At 42.9% G+C, this 20,777-nt stretch overlaps 1 protein-coding gene across 4 annotated transcripts in view; it reads left to right on the top strand.

The window, feature by feature from the left end:
- Nucleotides 1-1,136: 1,136 nt before the first annotated feature.
- The window catches only part of NEMF (nuclear export mediator factor), a 40,073-nt gene continuing 20,432 nt past the window's right edge, over nt 1,137-20,777 (top strand). Inside the window, exons 1-15 of one of the 4 annotated variants that reach the window (XM_074996170.1) lie at nt 1,137-1,264; nt 3,070-3,138; nt 3,922-4,024; nt 5,721-5,846; nt 5,925-6,073; nt 6,302-6,369; nt 6,775-6,861; nt 8,197-8,273; nt 11,445-11,515; nt 11,607-11,682; nt 15,534-15,596; nt 16,068-16,145; nt 16,520-16,728; nt 19,138-19,323; nt 20,276-20,339. In XM_074996170.1, the coding sequence (XP_074852271.1) occupies nt 1,206-1,264; nt 3,070-3,138; nt 3,922-4,024; nt 5,721-5,846; nt 5,925-6,073; nt 6,302-6,369; nt 6,775-6,861; nt 8,197-8,273; nt 11,445-11,515; nt 11,607-11,682; nt 15,534-15,596; nt 16,068-16,145; nt 16,520-16,728; nt 19,138-19,323; nt 20,276-20,339 (1,485 nt within the window). In that variant the 5' untranslated portion in view covers nt 1,137-1,205. Of the gene's footprint in view, nt 1,265-1,581; nt 1,735-2,382; nt 2,408-3,069; nt 3,139-3,921; nt 4,025-5,720; nt 5,847-5,924; nt 6,074-6,301; nt 6,370-6,774; nt 6,862-8,196; nt 8,274-11,444; nt 11,516-11,606; nt 11,683-15,533; nt 15,597-16,067; nt 16,146-16,519; nt 16,729-19,137; nt 19,324-20,275; nt 20,340-20,777 lie in introns of those variants that run through there. The other 3 variants (XM_074996168.1, XM_074996169.1, XM_074996171.1) reach the window with 3 other exon arrangements.

The following is a 20,777-nucleotide window of genomic DNA, read 5'->3' as shown; positions in this document are numbered from 1 at the left end:
CCCGTCTGCAGGCGGGAGTGACTCTCATTCAGCAGGTAGAACAGATGGTTTCTTAGCCAGCAGGGACACAGGGCGGTGCAGAGGTGAGAGCACAGCTGGCAGAGCAGCCAGTCCGATCCGTGCTGCGCAGGGCAGGGGAGGCCCTGAGGGGCCCCCAAGCTGGGGTCTTGCCCCCGCCTTTGTCTCCCTCCCCCCCAGCCCAACTGCTTTCCAACCCCCAGTCCCAATTCAAACCCCTCAGGCTCCGCCTCGCCCTTTGTCTGCAGCCCAGACGTGTCACCTGGGCGCCAGGTTACCCCCAGCAGGGACCCCCCCACCCTCTGTGACCACACACGGGTATCCCACGGGCACGTCACAGGCAGCTTCCCCTGCGGGGTGTGGGCCCATCCCCCCACACGGGGGCCGCTGGATCGGGGCCCCACACGCCTGCCCCGGGGCGGTGTCGCTGCTTTGCCTTTCAGGGTGCTGGTGCCTGGGGGTGTCTCCCCCCAGCTCCGGGTCCCCCTCGTGTGCCGCTCCCCTCCCCCCGCAAACCCCCCGCGGCTGCAGCAAAAGCCCCTGGGGCTCCCCGCCGTGTCCCGGCAGCGCCTGAAGCAGCCGCTGGCCGCCTGGTCCCCCAGCCGGGCGCTGTGGCGGGCGCCTGTGATCCCAGCGCCGGGGAGGCTGAGGCCGGCGGATCGCTCCCGCCCAGGGGCTCTACGTTGTGGGGGTCTGCGCAGATCGGGTGTCCCGCTGCGGGCGGCACCGACATGGGGGTCCCGGGGCAGCTCGGGGTCCCCAGGTTGCCTAAGGAGGGGTGACCCGGCCCAGGCCGGACACGGAGCAGGTCAAAGCCCCCGTGCGGCTCGGCGGCGGGGTGGCGCCTGAGAACAGCCACGCAGCGCAGCCTGGGCGCGGCGGCGGGACCCGGCCTCCTTTTGCGGAGCGGGGGTGGGCACCTCCTGCGGTTTCCCCGGGGGAGGCGGGGCTCCCGAAGCAGGACGGGCGCCTCTCGCTGGCCCCAATCCGGACATAGAGCGGGTGACGAGGCCAACTGTCTGGGCTCGTCGCCAGCCCGTCGCGGACGCACGGCACAAGTTTGTCCGCCGAGGCTGTCCGTAGGGAGGGCGCACTGCGCATGTGCAGCCCTGCGCGTGAGTGAGAGGGAGGCGGCTGCGAGTGGGGGCCGCAGTGCGTGAGGGGCGCTCCCCTCCCCCCGCCTCGCCATGAAGTCCCGCTTCAGCACCATCGACATCCGCGCCGTGCTGGCCGAGCTCAGGGACAGGTAGCGCCCGCGCCTCGGCCGAGAGCCGCCCCGCCCCTCCCCTCCCCGCCCCGGGACCCATGGGAATCCCGCCGCACCGTGCTCTGAGAGTGCGGAGCGCCCGGCCGCTGCCCCCAGGGAAACCCGCCGCCTCCCGCCACACGGGACCCCCCATGGAAACCCTCAGCCACTGCCCCCCACCCAACGGAAACCCGCTGCCTCTCGCCACACGGGACCCCCCAGGGAATCTTTCAGCCACTGCCCCCCCCACAACTCCCCCATGGAAACCCGCCATCTCCTGCCACACGGGACCCCCCATGGAAACCCCCAGCCTCTGTCCCCCCGACAACTCCCCCATGGAAACCCGCTGCCTCCCGCCACACGGGACCCCCATGGAAACCCCCAGCCACTGCCACCACCATGGAAACGCCCAGGCTGTTGTTCTTCACCGCACAAGACCCCTCCTACAGAAACCCCCAACCCACTGTCCGGTGAGACACTGCAGAACCCCCAGCCCGCTGCCCCCCACATGGGAACTCCTACCCCTCAACCTGGTTTGAGACAGTGCGAAACCACCACCTGCAGGGTGGGAGACTGGGGCAATGCATCCATGGGAACCCTCATTCTACCATCCCTTGTGAGAGCCTGGGGAACCCCTCTGCCCTTCCCCATGTGAAAAACTGTTGAACCCCCCCAATGGAGTCCCCTTGTGTAACTCTGCTCCAACTCTCTCCCAGGAATCTCTCATTGCAGTGCCTGATGTGAGAGATCTGGGAACACAGGTGGCTCGTCCACAGGAACCCTGTCTCCCATCTTAGACACCTCGGTGCTCCTAACCCATTAGTCCTTGGGGAAACACTGGTGCTCCGTAACATCTCATTGCCCCATGTGAGAGATCAGGAGAACTCTGACCATCCCTACCTTACAGTTTTTATCCATTTGTAATGAACTTGATCAACTGGATAGTGCTCATGGTTAGAGGCTTTTCAAAGCAGCTTCGTCCCAGTTAGTTTTGGAGTAATCAAACAATCTAGCACTTTGTTTAGCTTAAATTAAAAAAAAAACTAATTTAACTTTTTGTTCTCCACAGGAGCCTTAATATTTCCATCCCCATTATCCTGCATAGGTGCCCTGATTCCTCTGCACACACAAACGTTTCTTTGTGTAAGAGAATGAGGGTGTCTTGACATCCGCCCAACCCCCTTCACACACAAGTCTGGTATCCTCTGGAACTCATACGGGCTCCACTGCCCCTCCTATTCCACTTCTGCCTGGGGACTCTGATATCCCTCATGATGTGATTTGCATGTGATTTTATCATCCGCTTTATGCTGGGTTGAATAACTGACTGAAACAGCAATGGTATCAACTCTCAGTTGTGCTTTTGGTGGTTATGCTGAAAGTGCTTTAGTTCCATCAAGCTAGCACCTCAAGCATTGCAAGAACCCCTTCAGGCAGATATATTGCTGACAGTTATCATCTGAGGGGCTTGTCTGCCAGTGTAAGTGGGGCTCCAGTGGTAAATTGGTGATGCAGAGATATGCATTTGCATTAGTCTCTCATAATGTGAATTCTGGAGGTGTATTATAGTCTTGTTCAAGTTTCTATTATGTTTGAGTTCCTTTTTGCATATATTTAATTAATAGGGCTCTCCATGTCTTCTGATTGTATACTTTTCCCTGGATCTTGTCTGTTTTACTGCTTCTGCCCTATCACCTCTTTAGATGCTATTTGCATAGTATATCGTAACTCAGAAAACTTATTTGTGTGCATATAGATTCAGTTGCACTGCATCTTTCTGACGTGTATGAATTTTTGTTTAACAGTTTATTGGGAATGAGAGTAAACAATGTCTATGATGTGGATAATAAGACATATCTTATTCGCCTTCAAAAGTAAGAAGTTCTTAACATTTGTGAACTCTGTTTTATTTCTCCTTACATTTGATCATATTTGTCTTGTATTAGCTGCTTGACAAGCGTTTATAACCACTTTGCTAAAATCTAGGTTTGTGGCGTTCCCTGAAGAAGAGAAATATTCTTATCACTTAAGTCCTTAGAAAATATCACAGGAACATAATTGTTTTTGCCCTTTTCACAAACAAAACACAGCAATATGTTGAAGAGCCGGAGCGATTTGTGCATAAAAGTTTTTCTCAAAAATACCAAGAACAGTGCATATACTGTGGTAACAATCAATTAGGGCCACAGGTGTTGCTGTTCAAAGCAGGCAGTTTGCTTTTACATGGAGCCAGAAAAGTCAGTCTACCAGTTTTTGTATTGGGCTGTTAGTTTTCTCTTTTCCCATTTGTAATGCACCTGACAATTTTTACCCATTTGTAATGTACCTGACCAACTGGACAGTGCTCATGGTCAGAGGCTTTTCAAAGCAACTTCATCCCAGTTAGTTTTGGAGTAATCAAATAATCTAGCCCTTTGTTTACCTTAAATAAAAAATATAATAATTTTATCATTTTGCTATCAACCTTGAATCAGTATATCCAAACTGTTCTAATAATCTTGACGATAACATTTTCTGTGAAAGATTTCATTGACTTATATAGAGTGTGTAGACTTTGGTACTTTGTTGTACAGCTGTACTGTAATGAAATGTCGTTGCTGTAATGACAAATTGGTGGCTTTTAAAGCATCAAACTAGTTTTTTTATTTTGTCAATAGGCCAGACTATAAAGCTACACTTCTAATTGAATCTGGTATACGGATTCACACAACAGAGTTTGAATGGCCAAAGAATATGATGCCATCAGGGTTTGCAATGAAGGTAAATTAATCTTCCTTTTTCTGACATTTCCTTCAGAAGAGAGATTGACTGTCAAAACTGTAATGCTGCAGGTTCACCTCTGATATGTAAATGAACTATTAAAGTATTGCTGACTAGCTGAGTGTATCTTGGTAAAGCAGATAATGATGGTGTGGGGACTAGCTGAGAGGAAGGGCAAATGCAGAAATGGGCGTGGGGTGGGAGTGGGACACAGACCTGGTGCTTGGTACCTGACGATGTCAAAATCTAGTTTTTAAGACTTTTTGATATTGAAGCTCATAAACATTCACTAGATTATCCAAACCTGTTGGGATTTTACTTTGGCTAATTTTATTTTTATTATTATTATAGGACAGATTCTGCAATCCCTATGTAGGCACAGCACAGAGTGAATGTGTGTCTTGACTGAGTAACAACTCCAGGATTAGACCATGTGAAGTGTTAGGTCTTGTAACTATTAGGTTTTAGTTTGGCAAATTAATCTATTATGGTTGCAATCTGATAGCAGAATAAATTAGGAGTGTGGTTATCTTAGCCCCACTCCTACAGAGACACTGTACAGACCCTTGTGGCCATGAGGAGTGTAATTAAAATGCTTCTGTGTAAATCTCCCCTACGTAAATGGGAGTCTTGTGGGTGAAGGTGTAACCGTGAGAGGATATCATTGCAGGACTGAGGTGTTACATTGCACTGCATCCCTCCTTGGCGTGGCAGAGATGTACAGGTTTCAAATAGTATAATTTTTGTTACTGCAAATGCTGACGGCTTAATAACAAAATGTTAGTTTTTTGCAATTTGGAGTTACTACAGGTTGAGCCCCTGTAGTCTGGAACTCTCTCGTCCAGCAGCATCCATAATCTGTCATGATTTTAGTTAGCTGGATGACCGTTTACTGTGGGTGTGGCTAAGTTTCCCATGGTCCCATAAAGTTTGTTTCTAGCCACCAGTCCTGGCTGTCAGTGTTGTGTGCTGTTTTTTAGCTCTAATTTACCCCTAAATGTCTTCTAAAAGCCCAGTAAGCAGTGAAGGTGTTGGTAATGCTGCTAGACAATATTGACCTCTTGTGGTCTAGCAAACTCTCTCGTCCAGCACTGGTCGTGTCCTGAAGGTGCTGGATTAGAGAAATTCAACGTATGTTTCTCTCTAAAGAGCAAGGGCTTGTCTACACTTGCCTTCAACTTCAAAGGGGGCATGGTAATCAGGGCCACAGGAGATTACTAATGAAATGCTGCAGTGAATACACAGATCTTCATTAGGCTAACTTTCCCCTGTGGCAACTTTGAAGCATCAAACATGCAAAGTGCCAGCATGCGTGTAGCTGTGGGCGCTTCAAAGTGCAGTAAAACTAGCCTAATTAAGTGCTGCGTAATCACCACAGCACTTCATTAGTCATTTCCTGTGGCCCTGATTACCATGCCCCCTTTGAAGTTGGGGGCAAGTGTAGACCCAGCCTAAGAGTAGATTTAAGCTTAATTGTTGTAAACATTTGATTAGCTCATGTATGTAATATTCAGTTTTGTTAAATTGTACCAGTTCTCGTATTTGTCCTGAATAAGTGAAATAAAGCAAAAAGAGGGTTCAGATTGTCAAGGTTGGGACAGTCATTTAAATATACATTTTAGTTTCAAATACCATGAGTAGGATCTTTCTGTTTACATATTCATATTTTAATATTTCTCTTTTCCCCCACCGGCAGTGTCGTAAACATTTAAAGAGTAGAAGGCTTGTCAGCGTAAAACAGCTCGGTATAGACAGAATTGTGGACTTTCAATTTGGAAGTGATGAAGCAGCCTATCATATAATTGTTGAGCTTTACGACAGAGTAAGTCATAAACTATATAATCTATAAATTATAATTTAATATGGACTCTAATAATGGTCAGTTTTGATTCTGTTGCAGGGAAACATTGTTCTGACAGACTATGAATACTTAATTTTGAACATCCTGAGGTTTCGCACAGATGAGGCAGATGATGTCAAATTTGCAGTTCGGGAACGGTATCCAGTTGATAATGCTAAAGCACCTGCCCCATTACCTAGCTTGGAAAGGTAACTATATTCTGTGTAACATGTACATTGTAAGTAAAGCAAAGACTACTTTTCTATATAGAAAATTAAGTCTGAATAGTCTGTTTAAAAACTTCGAACATTGTGTAGATGATGTAATGGTCATGATATTGAAATTGCGTTCTCTAATTTAGAAAACACAGGAAATCTATTCAACATTGTGCTTTTAGTCTTTTGCACAGCAGTTGTTCTGTTTTTTATATTTCTTAGGTTGACTGAAACAATATCAAATGCACCTAATGGAGAACTGCTGAAGAGGGTCCTCAATCCACATCTTCGTAAGTTATATTGTTACCAAATGAAATGTGCAAATTGTTTGCATTCATATTAGATGTAAAGTGAATATTACAATAAAGTACCCACAGCTGTATCTCTGAAGGTTCATGACAGTCTTTTATATATAAAATACAAAATTATTTGTTAAAAGTCCAGAATTTGAATATGAAAGACATAAGCATATGTTATGTTCTTATAAAGAATGACATACAAAGGCATAGGTACTTGGCTGCAAACTTAAAATGTGCTTTATGGGGTTAGAGGGATCTGTCTTTGTGCACGTATAGTACTGGGACCTTTGTTGAATGTTCTCAGTAGTGGCCAGAGAATCATTCAGTTTTGGAAGTTAATTAGTCTTAATACAGAATGGTTAAACTGCTCTCTATAGTTTCTCTGTACATTTATAGCTTATGGAGCTACGCTTATTGAGCACTGCCTTATTGAAACTGGATTGTCTGGTAATGCCAAAGTAGATCAACAGATGACAAGCAAAGGTATGTAGGATTATAATATTTGTGCACTTTAAAGGTTTGTTGACTGTAAGTGGCGGGGCAGAGAAGATACCCAGGTACCCTTCAGTGAGGAAGGAAGCAGACAGTGGCATTGTTCCCTTAACATGGGGGGTTAGCCAGCCTGGGCTGAAAACACTGAAGTGAACTTCGAGTGAGATAAACATCTAGAGACAAAATTTAACTCCCTTCTATAGAAGCATATCATGACTGTTTTAATGTGCAACTACTGGTTTCCAGTAGTTATACTTAATACTTGGATAATAAACTTATTCTTGTTCTCATTATGAATGTATGAATAGTGACAGAGAGAGAGCCAGGTTAGTCTGTATTCTATCAAAACAAAAAAGCAGTCATGTAGCACTGTAAAGACTAACAAAATAATTTATTAGGCGGTGAACTTTTGTGGGACAGACCCACTTCTTCAGATCATAGCCATACCAGAACAGACTCAATATATAAAACATATAAAACATATAAAACTTTTTTGACTGTAAATGTATGTAAGTGCTGTAGTGTTAAGCAAAGTGGTGATCTTCAGTCATGAAATATTGTGTGTGTGTATTTATGTATTGATTAGAAAGGAAGCTGATAGATTTAGGATGAATTAGAATGGATGCTTTAGATATGTGTTGACCATATGGGTTGAGATGATAAGTTCAGAATGATTAGTTCTGTAGTTGTACTTTGTTATGAGTGTTTTTCAGAGGGGTAAACTATGTTACTATAGTGATCCATAACTAATTAAAATGATGATGAGATCTGTTATGTGAGATGCTGTAATAAAGAAGAGAGTTTTATGGCTAATGGTTCAAAAATAGGGGTTTTCATTGTATGTCCTTGCCAAAACAGGGAATTTCACTCATCCATTCTATGCTTTCTGTGTGCAATTATGTGCTTGTGCCAGCACTCTTATAGTATATGCATGTAGCTTCAATATCTGCTTTTTTTAAAAGAAATATCTCAGAGTGTAAACATTATGCAAAATGAGGCTTTTTTCAAAATTGAAACTTGTTTTTAATGCAAGGAGTTGATGTTTAAAGATGCTTATTAAAATGCAGACTTCTGTGAGATTTATAAGAAACTCGCTTTTTAAGGTATTTCAGAGAGGAGTATTGAAAATCTCCTAGTCAACACTTCCCATAAGACCTGTACATTGTAGAAAATTCCTCTATGCCCCTGACTAAAAATGCAGTTAGTAGCATAGATTAGATTTTGGTCTGTCACTTTTTACCCTTTCTCTTTTAAGTAGCTTAGTATTTGTTTGTGGAAAATATCCCAAAATTTTTGCCACTTCAAAATCCATTTTTTTCACCTTAGAAAATATTGAAAGTCTACTTGCTGCTTTACAGAAGGCAGAAGAATATATGAAGGTAACAAACAACTTCAGTGGAAAGGTAAATCTGATACCTGCATGGTTCTATTACATTAAACGCTCAATTTTCCAGACCCTGATTTAGCAGACTTCAGGAACAATGGATGTTCGCCAGCTCCCCTATCCCCTGCTGTTCCCAGGGTCTGCTGGGGTCCGTAAAATCCTAAATCCACCAGCTCCCCTACCCCGAAACGAGTATGTAAGGTGACTTACCACAGCTGTTGCCACATGCTCCTGCCGTCAGGAGTGGGGGGCGTACATGGGCAGATGGCACTCCCATACGTGCTCCACCCATGGTGGTGGAGGCACGTGGCACTGACAGCAGCTCCCCAAGGCTGCGATGGTGACAGTCTCCAGCTGCAGTGGTGCTCCAAGCTGCAGTGGAGTCTCCAACAGCAGCTCTGGCAGGACTCCTAACCATGGCCTCTTGAGCAGCGGCGGCTCTGGTGAGACCCTGGCATTTTTTTCTGTGGGTGTCTGTGGCTGGGGGAGCCTGGCAGATGTGGGTGGACACTAGGGCGAGTACAGAGTAAACCTTCAGATTTAATGGACTTTTGGGTTTAGCAGACATCCCTCCCCGTTAGTCTGTTAAATCAAGGGTTTACTGTATGTTTACAAATGTCAAAGTTGCACTGTCTCATAAAAAACTAATGTGCATTATTGTTGTTCTATCATGTCAGGTATTTGCTATTGTTTTAGCATTCCTATCACCTCTTCTCAGATTGTTGTATTTTTGTTTTTGTTTATATGATGTATTCCAGATGCTGATAAGGAATTTATATGTGACCCTTGGCGTGGCCATGCAGCTTCTAAGTGAGCTAAGACAGGCTATGTCTACACTACGAGATAATGCTGATTTTAAGTCACTCAGGCTGATTTTTCCAATTGCCTGTCTTCACTGTAAATTTCATTAGGTCCATTTATGGAGCACTAAAATCGACATAATATCAATATCATAGTAACCTGACGGGTGTAGCATTCAGTTCAAATTTAAAATTGTGAATGAAAGGTAGTAAGGAAGTGCCAAGTCTTCCAATCAAATTCATTAGCCTCCAGAGATGTCCTGTATGTGCCCCACAATGCCCTGCTCTGGCTTCTTGCATCTCCACTGCTCTCAGTTGTGGAAGAATTTGACAACATGGAGACCATTTCAGTCGTTACCCAGAAGCCAGTGGCTGTAGGGTCATGAGAGGCTGAAAAATCGTCTTCTTTTTTTGTTTACTAGTAGTGAGGCTGTGGGGTCTGTGGTTCTACGTATGCTCCCTGCTAGTTGCCTGATTTTTTCTGCGCTGCCCAGTGCCAGCTGCTGCCCCCCCGCCACCACAGCGCCATGTGGCAAGTAGGCTGTGGGTGGGAGTTGTGCTTGTCTGATAGGACAAGAAGCTTCTTTTCAGCAATTTATATGTTGTCTTGCCCCCCCACATCCTCTCTCTTCCCTCCCTGAGAGGCACCACACATTCTGAAACTTTCCCTCGCCTGCACCATGTGGCAGCTAGGCTGTGGGTGGGGGTCATGCTTGGATGAGAAACTTATTTTTAGCTGTGTTTACATTTTGTCCCCTCCTTACCTTTCCCCTGGAGGCACCATGCAGTGTGTACCTTCCCAGGGCCCAGCTGCATCACGTGGCTTGACCCTGAACCAATAAAAGGATGTGCTGCGGAAGCTGCCAGGCAGCTTGCACATGGTGAGGGTCTTGTAGCCAGCCCGGGGAAGTCTCTCTGGTCCGTCACGATTTTTGGGCAACAGAAGAAAATACTTTGTTATTATCATGGCTGTCCTCCTGAGAGAAAATTGTTGGATGGGCTTTAGACAAAGGCCAAGGGGCTGGCTGTAGCTGGGGGTCTTTTAGCCGGCTTCTTCTTCTGAGGGTTGTCTTTGAGAGGAGGTCTAAATCCAGATCCAACACTGCCGAGATCAGTGGTTTTTGTATCCTGTTTTCAAAAACCTGTCAGTGGGACAGGTTTACTACCCCTCTCCTTCCCTGAATTATAAAATGCACTTCTCTTATAAAGGCAAGCCAGACTCCTGTCTGGAAAAAGGGACATTTGTTTAACATGGCAGGGGAAAGAGGGGAATGAAAAGTGGGAAGATGTCATCAGATACCTACATCCACTTGCAGGGCATTTTTTTCCCATGCTGCACCAGGGAAAATAGCCAGAATGCTACGGGGCTCAGGGAACTGTGGGATAGGTTCCCACAATACACTGCTTGCAGCACTCCATTTAAGTTACTTGTGTGTGGCAGTAATAATTCAATTTTGTGGGGAGCATGTTGGAAGGTGAGGATGCTCAAAATCGAATGGATAAAACCCCACGTTAAATCATTTTAATAAATTCAGTTTTAGCTCCTAGTGTAGACGCAGCCTAAAAGGACCTGTCTGACTTGTGTGTTACCATTACGTTTCAACACATAGGAATTTTAGCAAATGAAGTGTTCAGGGATAGCAGCATAATATTAGTCTGTAGTTCGTTGAGGAACCAAAATATAATTTTGCATTTGTCTCTGTTATGGTATTCATGTGCCTGGCAAGCAACATGACTATAACTTATCCTTCTTATTGATCCTGATGCAACTCAGGAATAAGGCCTGAGAAGAAAGACTGCCAATTAAGAGTAGGTAATAGAGACCATTCTTTAACATTGGGAATGTAGTCCTAACTTTCAAACATTTATTTATTTATTTATTACAGTAATAACTACTGAACATCTACGGTGGGCCTTCATCAGTGTTTCTGATTATTTTCAGTTCTGGTGGAAAAAAATCACTCTTTCTATCTTATAAGGCCTCAAGCTCAGAACAAGTTCTTCTCTAACTTCAGGGAAGGAAAGTATTGCTCAGTTTATGGAACAATTCATTCTGATTCTGACTTGCTCATTATAGTATCCCAAACAAACAAAGGTTGTTTAAAATGTAAGGTGTGAAGTTTGTGTGGTGCATTGTAGACTTAGGTTTGTTATAGAAATTCAGCATTCATTTGGAATATTTTGGAATGTAGGTATGTGATCAAAATTTTACCTGCAAAGTCACTTAGTTCCATCAAGTCTCTATGAAAAAAGTGCTTACCAACAAAGATAGTGTCAGAGGTTCAAAAGGGTGTTAAAACTATCTGTGGGCAAGAAAGGCAAAATACCTTTTGAGATTCCTAGAAAGAAATGAGTATGAAAGTGGTACCTTATGATTCCTTTTTTAAAAGGGTTATATTATCCAGAAGCGGGAGAAAAAACCAAGCTTGGAGCCAGATAAACCTGCAGAAGAAATCCTCACGTAAATATTTGAAATATTAACTCCCTTTCTTTCTGGAGTGCTTTATATAAATTTGGTTTTCAAGTGATACTATCAAATGTATATTTTACAGATATGAAGAATTTCATCCTTTCTTGTTTTCTCAACATTTAAAGTGCCCATACATGGAATTTGAATCATTTGACAAGGTATAGTGGTTTTGCTTATACTGTGCTGAGTAGTTTAAATGACTTATACGAAAAAGATTCAGTGAAATATAGTGCTGAAACTGACTCATCATCATTATCAACAACCATAGGCTCAATGCCTGTTGGTGTCTGATGCTTCTCTCACTATTTCCTTCCATCTTTTCCTGTACATTGCGGAGTGGCTTAGTTTCTGTAGACTAGCTCTGCACCACTCTTCTGCATCATCTACCCATTCTCTCTGTGGTCTGCTTCTCCTATTTCCACCATCCATTATGCCTAATACCAGGGTCTTGATTTTTCTTCTGTCATTCATTCTGCAAATATGCCCAAATAGCTGTAAGTTCCGTTGTACAACCTTCTGCAGCAGCTTCTCTTTCGTCTGTATCTTCCTATATAATTTCCCCTTGGTGACCTTCTGTGTTCATCCTATTCTCAGGATCTTTCTATAACAACTCCTCTCGAATGCCAATATGCTTCTCTTTGAATGTTTCGTTATCCCCGTCTCACATCCGTACAACATGCTGCTGAATACAAATGTTTTCAAGATGCTCAGCTTTGTTCCTAAGCTAATCACTTTGCTTTTCCAGATCTTACCATCTCCTTCAAACTTGCTCTTGGTTTCACTCTTCTAGTCGCCGTTTCCTTCTTACGGTCTAGACCATATGTTACGTTGCTCTCCAAATAAGTGAACTTCTCTACATTGTTTAGTTCTATCCCATCTACTTTCTTCCTGTTTCCTTATCTCCAAATACTGCTGGTTTTGTTTAATCGATGATCATAACCAGTTCATACCGCTTCCCTTCCTTGTTTAGCACTTGCACCATTTTTGCTAGCTTCTCCTCATCTTCTTCAGTGATAACTATAGCATCTGCGAACCTCAAGTTGTTGATTCTCATCCCATGCACAGATGTCCCTTCTACCTCTTCCTTGAACTTGTCCATCGCTCTCTCAAGGTACATGATGAACATACTCAGCAATATCAGATCCCCTTGTCTCGTACCTCAGCTTGTTCTAAACCAACTTCCCATCTCTCCACACGTTCTCACCACTGCTTCCCAATTGTCACTGATATCCTTCAACAACAGTTTCAGTCTGCTATCCACTCCATATGACTCCAGCTCTCTTTCCCATCTATACTGTCAAATGCCTTCTGAAAATCCACAGAGCAGTTATATATGTTCTTGTTCTTTTGTCCAGCCTTCTCCTCTATCAATCTTAGTCCCAGTATCTGCTGTATGGTACTTCTCTCTGTCCTGAATCCTGCTTGGTCCTGTGCTAGATGTTCTTCTGTCTGCGATCTTAGTCTCTCAGTTAGTATCATCATCAGCACCTTGCCTAGATGGCTAAATTACCATTGACATCCTTACATTACCATTACATTGACATCAGGAACGGTAATGTACAGAAGTCTGTGGGGAAACACTTCAGTCTCCCTAGATGCTCAGTAGCAGATTTAAGGGTGACAGTCCTGAAACAAAAAAAAATTCAAAAATCAAATGGAGAGAGAAATCTCTGAGCTGCAATTTATTTGCAAATTTGACTCCATTAACCATGGATGAAACAGAGACTGGGAGTGGCTTGCAGCTTGCAAAGGCAGTTTCTCTGCTCTGGGTGCTAATATCTCCCCATTAGACTCTGACAAAGGCTCACATCCCCTTGTCTGATCTGACTTGTTTTTTCCTCGTTTGATAAGTACTGTTCATACTGGGCCATTTCCACCTTGCTGAATAGACCTTGTCAGCTCTGGCCCTCCCTCTTACTGGGTCCCCACTCTTTAAATACCCCTCTGAAACCACTCCCCCACTCATGCATCTGATGAAGCGGGTCTTTCCCACGAAAGCTTATGCTCCAAGATAACTTTTAGTCTGTAAGCTCCCAGAAGACTTCTTGTTCCTTTTTTGTGTATTTTCACTACCATGGGTCTTGTCCATTCCTTAGGTACCTTCCCTTCTTTCCATGCTATATTACATAGTTGGTGTATTTCCTGAATCATACTTTCTCTACCGTATTTCATCATCTCTCCTGTGATCTTATTGTTTCCAGGGTTCTTGTTGTTTAGTCATTTCACTGCTCTTTCTACTTCCTTCTTTGAAATATCAGTCTTGCTTTCGCTGCTCATCAGATATCTCTTGCAGTTCTTCAATCAGACTCTTGGATCTAACTGTGCTTTGTACAGATTGGTACAGTATCTCGTGCATTGTGCACAAACTTCTCCTTGTTCATGAGCACCTCGTCATTCTCTTCTTTGATCGCCTTCTGCTTCAGCTGCCACTTCCTGTTAATATTCCTGATCATCTTACACACCTCCCTAGTCTTACGCTCACTGTAATGGGTGCGTCTACATTAGGAACTAACTTAGAAGTTAGGCACTATTTTCACGTAGCCAGCAAAGAGTCTACACACATTTTCCTTTACTTTGAAGGGAGTCCAACTTTGAAGTCCTTACTCCATTCCTGGGAATGGAGTAGTGCCCTACATGTTGTGTGTAGATGCTTCAAGGTTATTTTTGTAGTGTAGACACAGCCAGTGGGTGCAGACTCTCTGCTGGCTACTTCAAAGTAGTGCCTAACTTCAAAGGTAACTTTGAAGTTAGTGTAGATGCACCCTGTATCTTCACACTGCTCCTCTAACCATTACACCTTATCCTTTCTGTCTGCTTTCCTTACCATGTTGCATTTCAGTCTATATTGCTGTTCCCTCTCTGAGAAACATCCCTTCTGATCTTCAACGCTCTCTTCTCTGGGACCAGCTTCAGTGTCTCCTATGCTTTTCTGAAGCTGACTGTCATCTTTGTATGCTTTGTTATGCCTAGTTGGTTTGGTCTGTAAAATCAATATCTTACAAAGATACATGTTAAATAAAATACCTCTCAGTGACTACAGTTGACTCATTTATGTTCCCAATTTGTTTGTCATGTCCAGTAACATTGATGTGATAACTGTGTTGGTCCCAGAACATTAGAGAGACAAGATGGATGAGGAAATACCTTTTATTGGACAAAGCTTTTTCCTCTCATCAATAGAAGTTGGTCCAATAAAAATAAATTTCCTCACCCATCTTGTCTCTTAAATGTCCAGTAGCTGAAATATAGCTTGTGGAATTGAGTGAAAGACATATTTGTGTTCATAAACCAACTATTCTATGTTCTCAAATGTTTAAAAATATTTTCTAGGTGTTTACTGATAATAGGTTTGTGGCTGAGGGCAATATCAAAAATACAAATACAATGAACATTTGGCATGGAATTTAACTAAAAACAAAATCTTTGTCCTTTCTGGAGTTTAGTTAATTAAGGTTTACATAATCTATAGGTAATTACTTTATACTAAATTTCATTGCACTGTCCTGCCATGCCCCCATCATGTTTGTACCACCTACCTCACAGCACTGGTGAATAGCGTAAATCCAGAACATTTCCTGTAAGACATTTGTGCCTGTTGAAACCAACCACAAAGAACTGTATTGGACTTCATATGCTTAATTTGGAGATTCTGTTCTTATTAACCAATGGATTATTACAGTGTCTCACTGCAAAGATGGATGTACCTACAGTGGTTTCAGAGTTGATACATATGTAAATTAAGGAATGAGGTCCTTTCATCACTACATTATTTAGTAATAGAGAATTTTGCTCCAGTTCAGTCCTATGGTAAAAGCTAGGACTATTCTTAAGTACCTGGATGTATTTATGTGGCTAGGTAGAGCTGATGAAGTTATCAAAACCTTTTTTAGGCTCAGGGTCCTGTTTGCAGTCTCCTCTTAGGAACAGAACCTCCCCTGTTTGCTTACTGATTCCTGCTGCAGGTTATTACATCTTCCGAGATCCTTTAAACTGTATTTTTCTTTTGAAGGCAGTGGATGAATTTTACTCCAAGCTAGAAGGTCAGAAGATCGATTTGAAAGCTTTACAGCAGGTACTGTCTTATTCAGAAGCAGAACAGCTGTTTTAAGTCCTTGAGTGCATCAAGACATTGGAAATATGCCTGATTTAGGGGCCTTTGTCTTTATAGTTTGGTGAACAGGTGTTGTTCAATTAAAGGTAGTGGGTTGGCTTATATGGAGCAGGTCTGAAGCTCTGTGCATCAGGGCAGTTCTTTTCAGGAAATTATGATCACTATGATTGCTACTATCAAAAGTGTTACCTTGCTTCTGTGGGTACCTCTTAAACTGGGCATACACGGCACTGAATAGCTCATCAGCAAGGGAGCGTCTATCCAAAAATCACTGACATGGCTCTCTCGACACTTTCTATGGCAGTGTTCACCAGAATCCTGTTTCCACTTTTTTTCTCCATGTTGTAATACGAAATAGGTGGTTATTGACTATCTAGAGAAGAAGGTACAATTTGTAATGTATTTTCCTTCCTTCTTTTTGACTATTGACAGGAAAAACAAGCACTGAAGAAGCTGGAAAATGTTCGTAAAGATCATGAGCATAGACTAGAAGCTCTTCATCAAGCCCAGGTAGAACTATGTGGTTTTATAAGTTTTAAAGAGAAGATTTTTAACATTTCATGCACTTGTGTTCCTTAGTGTTCACTTGAGATAACAAATTAAAATATTCACTTGCAAATTTTTGCTAGCATATCTCTCTTTTTGATGAGGTGTGAACTGTTGTGATGTGTGAGAACTGCTTTTTGTCCATGCCTTGCTTGCACTTGGAAGAGGTATCCAGTCGTGATCTGATTGCAAGGTCAAAAACTTATTTTGAACAATGTAGTGATTAATTTTAGTGCAGCTATATTAATTGTGTGGATTTATGTTTCTTTAATCAGTGTTTTTGTAAAAGTTTATTGGTTTTTAGTCTGAATTATGAGAGAGCTTTTTCTTTCTTGAAGGAAATTGATAAGGTAAAAGGGGAACTCATAGAAATGAACCTGGACATAGTTGACCGAGCTATCCAGGTGGTTCGCAGTGCATTAGCCAACCAGATAGACTGGACTGAAATTGGAACAATTGTAAAAGAAGCTCAGGCTCAGGGAGACCCTGTTGCGAGTGCAATCAAAGAATTAAAGCTTCAGACAAATCACATCACAATGCTACTAAAGTAAGTATGTTGTCAATTAAGAAGACATTAATGAAAGGGAGACCAATTCTACAACTAGCAAGTTAAGTAGGAGAAGAGAATCTTCATCTGGGTTTACATTATTTTGTCAGTTAATTGATGTCAAATGTATTCCTGGTCCTGGGTTATAGCAGCGTTAGAATCCAAGGGCTTTGTGAACAGAGGCACTGGCACTGATCCAATATACACTTTTCTTTCTTGTTTTTTCCTTCAGTAACTGAAATAGACTCTTCAAGCATATGAAAGCAAGAACTACCTGATCACGTGTAGAAAGTGATGGGAAATGGCTAAGAACATAGGGCAATAGTGAGTAAAATCACTTTTACCTTCATGTGCCAGGCAGTTCTGGGAAACCTGCCTCTCATTTGGTCTGATGCACCAGGTGACACCAAGCACATTATACAAAATAAAAGCATTAAAAAATTTAGTAACTTAGAGAATTTTGCCATTCCTTGATGCCAGAAGAGGGCATCTAGCTGAAAGTGTAACATGCTGCAGGGCTGGCTGGACCAAGATGGACTAGTAAACAAGTGAGAGTTCATTCATGCTAGTAAGAACTGTGGTTTAGATCATCCTTCTCCCTCCGGGAAAATCATCACAAGACGGTTGGTATTGGATCAGTGCCTTGCTATTACTTACAAATAAAAAAAAGCTAAATAAGGTATGAAACATAAGGGTCCTGCTGGTGCTGGCAGCAAAGCAGAAATATATTTAACTGCGTACATTGGGGTCAGCAGCCCTCGGCATGGATGCCAAGAGTGTCACATGAGCTAATTTTCATCAGTGCACAAAGCAGGCACTCAGCCCCGCCCCTCTTCCCCCATGCAGCCAGGAGCTTTCTCAAAGCTGTGGCTTAACAAAAGACCACGTAATGCTACCAACCATCACCTAAACAGTAAAGCTCTGCCTCTTAACTTATTTTATTAAGGAAACTGTTGTACATAGGACTATAAGTGCCTTTCTCACCAGCGCTCAGAATGTACACAGAGATCAAGGTCAAATTTTGGCACTCTGCCTCAGAAGGTTTTCTGACCCCTGGCATAAATATACTGTACATCTTATAATTCTAAAACTGAATATAACAAAGATCTTAGTTTGAGTTGGTTATATATTTGCTCCTCAGGTATATTGATAATCCCTGCCAGGAAGACTAAGAGAGAGTAAAAATGATAGTGGATTTATCTTAAGTCATTGTGGAAAAAGAAGGATACGAGAACTGTACTGATAAGTAAAAAACTAACACATGGGTTTCCAGGTCTGTGGTCCAGCTTCTTAGCAGAATGTGGGGCTGTGAAATTATCTTGCTGCTTCTCTCTGTCACAGTTTTCTTCCTTTGTGATTTTTAGGAAGTTGCATGGCTTGTATTACATAGGAGGTCAGACTAGATTAGTGGTCCCCCTACTGTGGGGGCAGCAAAGGAACATACTGGGGGTAGGAGCAGAGGGGACTGAGCTAGTTCACCTGGTAGAGGGGGAGAGTAACATCCAGCCCCACTCTGCCTCTAGCTCAGCTCTGGTTTGGCCCCAGCCCATGGCTGCAGCTGCAACCACAGTCCTGTTCCTGGCTGCTGCTCAGATCCTCTTCTTTCTCCAGTCCCTACTGTGAGCTTCTGGCTACAGCTGCACTCCTGCACCCTGTCAGGGATGCCATTTTAGCACCAGTTCTGCCCCAGTTCAAGGGAGTGGGAGTCACAGACATATTCCATTACTGGTAAGGGGTGGGGAGTGCAAGAATTAAAACTTGGTTATCTGGATGGTCACAGTGTTCCCTTCTGTCCTTGGAATCCATCAGTCTCTTGTCTATTTCAGTTTGTTTCACAATACAAATTAAGGTCACACAGCAAATCATACATCATCTACAGAAGATAATGGAAACAGTTGTATACTTTGCTGTGTGACAGAGAAAACACTATGCTAAATGCGTCTCTGTCTCTTTAAGGCTACAGTGCCAAACATAGCAGTAGGAAGCAGAGTTCACTGTGCTGATGAGTAGCAAAAGCAATGCAAGTAATACATGCTCAGTATAGCTTCATGATAATAAAACATATTTCACAAAATCTCAGACCCATTGTCTATCTTGCATTTTGTGATTCAACATAATGAGTCAAAATTTAATCTTAATTTTGCTAAAAAGGTGAAGGGTAAAATGCCCTATATTTGTTTCATCTTTGCTCTGCTTCTCCCCCTCTTGTCCGAAAGTGCATAATCAAAACTGTTATAAGTATACATTTGTCTTTATTCATACCCAGGGAGCTTTCTTCAGATTGAAAACAAGAATATATATCTTGTAATATTGTTTACAAAATTAATGGAAGGAGAAATGCATCTTGCCAACTTTTACAATAACATCGGGAGTGCTTGTTAAGATAATCATATTTTTAAATTTTGGTAGAAACCCATACGTGTTATCGGAGGAGGAGGAGGAGGAAGGCGATGAGGCTGATCACTGGAATGAAGCTGAGGAACCAAAGGGGAAGAAGAAAAAGCATAAAAATAAACAACTGAAGAAACCTCAGAAGAACAAGCCATTGTTGGTTGATGTTGATCTCAGTTTGTCTGCGTATGCCAATGCTAAAAAGTAAGATTTAAAATGTGTGTATTTTTACCAGTCTGCTTCCTCATCAGCTTAATTTCAGCAGACTCTGCTACTGTCCTAGAAACCAGTCTTTTTTTTCCTATAGAAATATTTACTGTGTATGGCAGTGGTGGGCAGCTTGGATTCCCTGGTTGCCTTCCTCCCTCTCACACACCAGGGTGCCAGAGCCCCATACTTCCTTGTTCCCCTCCCTCCCAGCACTTTCAGAGCCGCGAATCACCTGATTTATACTCTGTCCCTCTCCCCTTCCAGAGCTGGAACACTACATATCACCTGTTTGTGGCATTCCAGCTCTGGGAGGGAGTGGGAGGAGCAGGGATGGAGCATGAATCAGGTGATTCAAGGCTCTGAAAGTGCTGAGTGGGAGGGGGGAGGAGCAGGTAACTGCAGGGATCAGGTGCCCGAGTGTGTGAGAGGCGCAGGGGGGAGGTTTGCGGAGTGAGAGGTGGAACCCAGTGGGTTGCATGCTGCTGTGGCCGACTGAAGAAAAAGAGGGTTGTACACCCAGCCCACCCACTATACATGGTTGCCCATTACAGATGTATTGTCTTACCTTTGTTATAAACTGTCCATTCCTCTGCCCCCAGAATGATGTCTTGCCATTTCTGTGTTAAGCAACCTCTGACTAGCATTTGGATTCAGTGTTAATTACATCAAGCACAGAGACAGACACAGGACGTAATGGCTACTTTTCTGCAAATCAAATATAACAGTGGGATTTCTACTAAGAATAATAAATTAGTTACTTCATTTCAGCTGATACAATTTTCTGATAAAGAATGATAGGTGATAAGCAAAAAAGCTAAACCAAATGTAACATTTTTTAACAGAATGGAGTATTCCCTGCTGGCATGAAAATACCATGGGAAGAAATAGGCTATATTGATGAATTAGTAAGTTGGGATCTGCAATATAAATAATATTTTTTCCACAGATATTATGATCATAAGAGACATGCAGCCAAAAAAACACAGAAGACAGTAGAAGCTGCCGAGAAGGTATTTGTTGTTACCTTTTCCTTGTTTGTTTTGAATATAGTCATAAGCAAAGATGTTGCTCTATTGCTTACCCATAAAGCTTACCAAAACAATTTAACCCACATGTGAGACCATCAGTTTGTGACCTTGAGTCATGTAGTTTCTATCAACAGTTATGAACACCTAAAAAGGTTTATAATTGAAATGCTGACAGACCAGTTTTGGAAGCATTAACAGGAACCATTATGATCAGGTAGCTGATGTTATTTTTATAGCACGCGTTTAGAGAAACTGCGACAGGGTAACAGGGATAAGCGTTTTTTGTGCCTTCTGAGGATTTTAGGACAGGCTTGAATGAAGCCTTCCTCGTACTACTTGTGTGAGGGTATTTTTCTTCATATTGTTTTACTGTATGGTTTTTGTTTTTGATCACTGCATTTGTGGAATTGGGAATGTCCA

The sequence above is a fragment of the Carettochelys insculpta genome, chromosome 6, assembly GCF_033958435.1.
Source record: "Carettochelys insculpta isolate YL-2023 chromosome 6, ASM3395843v1, whole genome shotgun sequence".
Taxonomy (NCBI): domain Eukaryota; kingdom Metazoa; phylum Chordata; order Testudines; family Carettochelyidae; genus Carettochelys; species Carettochelys insculpta.
Note: the sequence above shows the minus strand (reverse complement) of the source record. Positions and strands in the feature narration are given on the sequence as shown.